The following is a 6,606-nucleotide window of genomic DNA, read 5'->3' on the forward strand; positions in this document are numbered from 1 at the left end:
GTCCTGCTTGAATTTGTTGTAATATCTGTATTACTCGGAATATCTCAAGCCTCGATTTCTCAAGAAGCAAAAATATTTGATTGAGACTAAAACACTTGATCTACTATTTTCTTGATTTGAATTATTGGAAACTAAAACTGTACATTTTCTTTCAAAATAACATTTACGATTCTGTAGCGTTGAAAGATTAAATAAGTAGTAAGGTGGTACAAACATTTGTATGTGTTTACACATTATATCTTCTTCGGGTTTCTTATTATATTTTATATAAAATTATTTTTATTATAACTTGGAATCACACAGCAAGAACTTATGCGCTTGATGCTGCATAGTTTAAAAAATATTTGTATTGATCGTGTGCTGAAAAAAAACGCATGGGGTTTATTTTGTGAGAAATGGTTGGTGTGACTGGGGAGGAGGTTATTTGCAAAACCCATTTTGCGCCTCTGTGTGGAAATGAGCAGTAGTGCAACACGCGCGCGCACACACACACACACACACACACACACACACACACACACACACACACACACACACACACACACACACACACACACCAAAGTGCGTCTGCGATTGGAGATTGTTGTTTATTTCCAATAGAAAAATGCTAATATAATTTTGTAGGTATGTAGGCTCTTCAACAAAAAGATAGAAATGGCTCACTCGCCAATTTTTAGGTGTAAAGCCGGTAACATGCTCTTATGTTGCAATGTGATCTATAATAATCTAAATGATCAGTTGTGATTGTTTATCTACTTTTGTGGCCTCACACTGTCCGAACCCCACCATATCGGAAATTCGAATAGATTGATTTTACCGTAAATGACCGTGAACGCCTCATGAGAGTAGTTCTATAACATCCTACAACACCTGAATGCAACACTAGACTCCGAGGTCATATGGTAGCTGACGTCAGTCAGAGCGTTATGACTACACGTAAGGTGTCATGGAGCGACACATGTAACGCCACCGACTTTCTGATACCACCCGTCATTCACTGGGACTCTTCCGCCGCTAGCGGACCTCACTGGAGCCCGAACCGCTCCCTCCGTGTGCTGTCCATACCCTCCCTCCGGACCGAGCCGCTTCACGGACTGGTGCGCCTCTTGTCAAGCTAACAGAAGTTAGCTCTGCTAAACCTAGCCGTTGAACTTTCACCGTCTCTGTTTACCGACGTACGTTCTCCTGATTCGTTTAGCCGAACCGGACCGACGAAGCTCAAGTTAGAACCGAACACAGCGGCGCTCTCTCTCTCTCTGCGACACAACACACAGAACCGAGGCGTTCTGGCGGTTAGCCAGCCCGGACTTCCGTGAGTCGTTTAAGGTCATCTCGTATCGTCCACCGGGTAGAAGCGATTGTTGTCGGGCAGCGGTCATGAAGAGTCTCCCGTACTTCTGTCGGGGAGAGGTCATCCGAGGCTTCGGGAGAGGGAGCAAGGAGCTGGGGATCCCCACAGGTGAGCAGGACCCCGGCCAACGATCTATGTGCAATTTTCAACAAGGGAACCTGCGTAGGTCAGAATGTATCGCCAACAGACGTCTGTCCGGTGGTGGATTAATTTATTCTGACGACACGCTCTGCGTACGCCAATGTTTGTTTTCATCACAGTAAAACCTGAGTTATGTAACTGCAGGTGGCGAGGACAGTAACGTTTCTTCGTTATAAACTCTGTCACGATGTTAATGATTAAAGGGATGTGTATTATAGTATCCAAGTGACTTCCATGTGCATATGAAACTACAGTAATAAATAGGCTCACATGCTGCTGATGCTGTAACGAACGTATTTTTTCATTCAGTGAGCTGATGTTTTTTTTTTTTTTTTTCATTTAGGCTTAAATCTCTTATACAAAGCTTGAGATCAAGTTTAAAATATCATCTTTTGTTTAAAAATAGTCATTAGCTAACTTTTTACTAAACAGAGACACTATGGGACAAGGTTCAAGAACAGTTTCTTTATTTGTTCCAAAAATTCCCTTAAAAAAAAAATCCATCTCATCAGTGCACAATCATAAACTGGATGAAGGATAGACACTTCATGAGTATTCTTAAGACAAACCTGCTGCTTAATTTCTCCCAAACATAGCCGAGGACCTGACCTAACTGTACCAATGTCAAATATGTTAGTGGAAGTCTGGCTGCTTCAATGAAATCTTTTTCTTTTTTTTTTTCTGCTTGCATTTTTGCTGGTGTCTGTCAGTTAGCTCTAGTGTTGCTGTAAATGTTCAGTTCTCTCTGGTTTTGCTTCCATTCCTCATGTGTCTTATCACTCTGACCTCCAGCCAACTTCCCGGACTCAGTGGTGGACTTCCTCCCCGCAGATATCAGCACTGGGATCTACTATGGCTGGGCCTGCGTTGGGAACGGCGATGTTTACAAAATGGTGATGAGCATTGGCTGGAACCCTTACTATAAAAACACCAAGAAGTCCATGGTAAGTGCAGATTAGCAGCATTCAGGCTGCTTCCAGTAAGAAAGAAAATGTGTGTGCCTCATATCCGTTTCTATGAAAGTCTTGAACTGTCCAGGGGGTTAAACCAGCGTTGGGTCTGATCACAAGCTCAGTTCCTCATCCTCCACAGCTTTGGCTGGAAAATTGGATTTCTCACAGTGGTACAGAGATATCTGAAGCCAAAACAAGAACAGATCATTGAACCTTGGCTGCACATGATTGCTCAACATTTCAAGGTTTTCACCAGAAAAAAAAGTTGTTTGACTGAGAGGCCCAGGGGAACAGAGCCCCTTTATTTCATATTCTGTTTAAACCTCATTATGAGAGTTGACTTATGTGACGATTTGATAATAAGATGGTATAAATGTAATACATTCCAATGAAAAGATTCAACATGACCTTTTGCCCCATCATGACTCTTTGAGCCCAGATGTTGCTCTGCTCAAAATGTAGCCAGTAATTCAGTTTCTCTTTGGTTTGTCACTTCGAACTTGCTCAATAAAAGAGTTTCTCTTTCATAATGAAACTATTGGCTCACAAAGGAAAGTACTTCAAGTTTTCTGAAGCACCTATAGAGAAATGTCAAACATCGTGAACGTGAAACCCGTCGGCCCTCAGCCACATCCTGTAGCAGCAAACTCTTTTCTGCTTATGAGCACAACTACACTCATTGTGTTCCGGCTTCAGAGATTTTACTCGAGAATGAGTCAAACTTTTGAATCGCCTCGCTCTGCGGCTTTTCCCTTCAGTTACACCGAAAAGCTGCAGGCTCATCAGAGTATTTTTATTTATTCAGGTCACATGCTGAAACTTTTTGGATTAAGGGAACATCCTCAATTCATCTACAGTTCTGGAAATTTTGCATTATTACATGTTTTAAGGTTGATTAGACTTAATTAGCCATTAAACATCAAGATTTCTTTCTTTTTTTTTTTTTTTACAACTGTGAAGAAGTGGGAATGTTCCAGAGAGCGTCGAAGAAAAAAGGACTCCCGTCAGGCGAACAATACGTCCTAGCTGAAGTTGCATTGTGTTTTTGCTGCTTTTCTAACCTTCCCATTGTCCAACTGTCACCCTAAACTTTTAATTGGGTTTACTTCAGCCCACACGCAGGAGTTACTGCTTTTGTGACCGCAGTGTTTTGTCAGCGGTGAAAGTCCAAACACGATGGAGAAAGGCTGCTGTGAGAAGTGCGGAGTCCACTGTGAAGTTGGAGCCCTTTGTGTTCAAAATTAGACAATGAATGAATGACAATGGCCTAACAGCCGTTGTCATTCATGATAGTTATTGCCTTACGTTATGGATGTCCTAAACTTTAATAAATGGATTTCAACTTGCACAAATAGCTGATTCATTTTCACATTTATAGTTGACTTAAAACATATAATTATACAAAAAAAACGTACAACTGTTGTCTTAACATGTATTAATGAGCACAGTCGTCTGCCAGTTCAACCATGAAAGAGTGTAAAAGGCTTTAGCCTTTCAAATGTGCAGCCTTCTGACAATGCCTGTAACTTTTCTTGTTTCCAGGAGACTCACGTCATTCACACATTCAAAGAGGACTTTTATGGAGAAGTCCTCAGTGTCGTGATGGTGGGCTACATCCGTCCGGAGAAAAACTTCAGTTCACTTGGTACGCATTGTTTTCCTCTAATACTGAGCTTAAAGGTGCAATATTTAATATGTACTGTATCATTAGTGCCACCTATAGTGCAAAAGTGACATTACTTGAATTGTACAACTGCACATGTAAGTCTTTCTCACCGCTCGTTCGGTTTATCACGCCTGCATTTTTCTCTCCGTTACTTGTTCATTTTATATACTGGTGTAGTTTGTCCTCTTTTCACTCACCTCCGTCCTAAATGTCTCCCGCCTGTCCCTACAGAAGCCCTGATTGCAGCGATCAACAGTGACATCGAGGAGGCCAAGACAAAGCTGGAGCTCCCAGAGCATCTTAAACTCAAAGATGATAACTTCTTCAAAAGTGCGGCCAGCTCGTCTTCAGGCTCGTCCACCACTGCAGCAGCCACGTCGCACACGATTATGAACGGCCACTGACGGCCGGCGGGGAAGGCAACACTCCACTTTCATGCTCGTACACAGGCCAGGAAACACAGATTTCTTGGTAGACACACACACACACACACACAGGTTTGTGTGAACCTACAACTTGAATTGGAAGCCTCTCCGCTGTCGCTCTAGTTACGTTCCGTCACAATCATAAACCTCCAATCAGCTTTGCCGCATTTCTCTTTCACTTCATCAATGTCTCTTTAACAAAGCACTGTTCAGCTTCACTTTTTATTTTTGTTTGCCGCCATTCTCTCCATCGATTGTGTTTACGTTGTGTATATATCAACACCAGGCGGCCCTGTTGGGTTTCACTGGTTTTGCTGGATTTTTAATATTTTGCGAGTGAATGCTCTGATGGAGAAACAAATGTTAGTCTGAGGCCGACTCCAGTTCACACCGTTTTGTTATATTCTGTATCAAAAGAATAACCTAAAAAGGCCAGAAACTGAATTGACATCATCACTCTGAGGTTGAAAAGTCATGACTCATGTAATGGTTGTGTGTGCAGATTTGCTCCTGCTTCAAGTGGTTAAAAGAAGAAAGGTGGGCATTATCTTCTGTTACAGAAACCCGTCACACAGTACACATTATGCAACGGTTGAGGCTAAATGCAAGGTGATCAAGTGGATGTGAAACTCGTGAGATTTAGGCTCCTGGTTCTCTCCTTTCATTTCCCCGCTTTCATAAACCATCTTTCAGTGTGACTCAAACTAGTCCATTGCTAGTTTCAACAGAGTTCATGTTGCCTGTTGAGTCTGTAGAGAATTAATCTGAAGAACACTGATTAAACGGGTTATTATGCAACTTGTTTTTTTTTTTTTTAATCATTCACTGTTCCTTCTTTTGGTTCGGTGCAGAAAACAGGCAGAGAAAGAGGAAAAAGCAGCTCATAGATTTTTTTCCTATGCCTTTATCGCATGAAGTTTATCAACCCAGACTTGTGTAATAAAAATGTGAGTCATCCACAATTCTCAAGAAATACAATCGATCAGATGTAGTTTTATTTCCTGCCGTGGAGTCTTGTAGACTTTAAACAAATCTCTTCCAAAGCTGACATCACTTCCTGGTTTTGCGTGCCTGTACAGCCTCTCTCAAAGAAAATGTCCTCAGTTATCTAAAACCTATTTTTAATGAAGAAAAATGTAAATCTTATGTGCTATAGAACAATATTTTAGATTGAGTTTTATTGAAGAAAGTAAATATGAATGCTTTATATGAATGCTGACATCATGCAAGAACAGCCATGAGTCACTGATGAGAGGTGTTTGAATGTGTCCTGGTACCTTTGGACCGCATTGTGGTGTTCGTCCTTTTACTTTGTTTTCACCAGTTTATTCACAATGAGAAAAGCAAGACTGAGTTAAAAAAAAAATGTTGTGCTTTATAGAAACTGTTGTAGGTTATAAGAGGGAATATTTCATAACAGATACAACCACGCTTCAATATAGTTACCGGTAAACATCTTCTCGCCTCATTTACTTGTACTTATGAGTTGTAGTTTCAACGGGGACCATGGTTACTGCATGTCAAATTGATGATTCAACACTGTTTTTTTCCCCATGTGTGTTTGTTTAATTCACACAAATAAAACCTACAATCAAAGAATTTCCAGTTTTGTTCTTTTACATTTTTACATAATACAAGAAACAGCATTTCAACTTTGAAAATCCACACAGAAGATATTTGCATGTTCAACCTTTTGTCACTTGATGTCATAAACTCGCTTTCTTGTTGGTGAGCTTAGTTGAACTGAAATCCACCCCTGGAGCCTCCACCTAAAATTATTTTATAATCAAACACTGAAAAAACAAGAAGAATCCAAAATACACTGCAAATCGAGAATATATTAAGACCAAACATGCACCTATAAGAGTACACACAAATTCAAGTCACTTCATGTAAAAATGCACCAAATTTAAACAATTATTTTTACTGGACTGCATGTCAAGGAGAAACTTGTAATTTGCAGCCTGTGGATTTATAAATCACATTTGTTTTGATCTCAGGACGACAATACAAGATAACAGTGAAGTCAAAACACAGAGGCAAGGAAATTGTGGGAAATTCCTTTCTGCG

The 6,606-nt window shown here is 40.6% G+C and overlaps 1 protein-coding gene across 1 annotated transcript; it reads left to right on the plus strand.

The window, feature by feature from the left end:
* Positions 1 to 917: 917 nt before the first annotated feature.
* rfk (riboflavin kinase) lies at positions 918 to 6,115 on the plus strand. The gene is made up of 4 exons (XM_080499545.1): positions 918 to 1,459; positions 2,285 to 2,436; positions 3,988 to 4,090; positions 4,343 to 6,115. Exons 1-4 carry the CDS (start codon positions 1,378 to 1,380, stop codon positions 4,513 to 4,515), a joined length of 510 nt encoding a protein of 169 aa, XP_080355671.1. The 5' UTR covers positions 918 to 1,377; the 3' UTR covers positions 4,516 to 6,115.
* Positions 6,116 to 6,606: the final 491 nt, after the last annotated feature.

The sequence above is a fragment of the Blennius ocellaris genome (genome assembly GCF_963422515.1).
Source record: "Blennius ocellaris genome assembly, chromosome: 7".
In the NCBI taxonomy this organism is placed as follows: Eukaryota; Metazoa; Chordata; class Actinopteri; order Blenniiformes; family Blenniidae; genus Blennius; species Blennius ocellaris.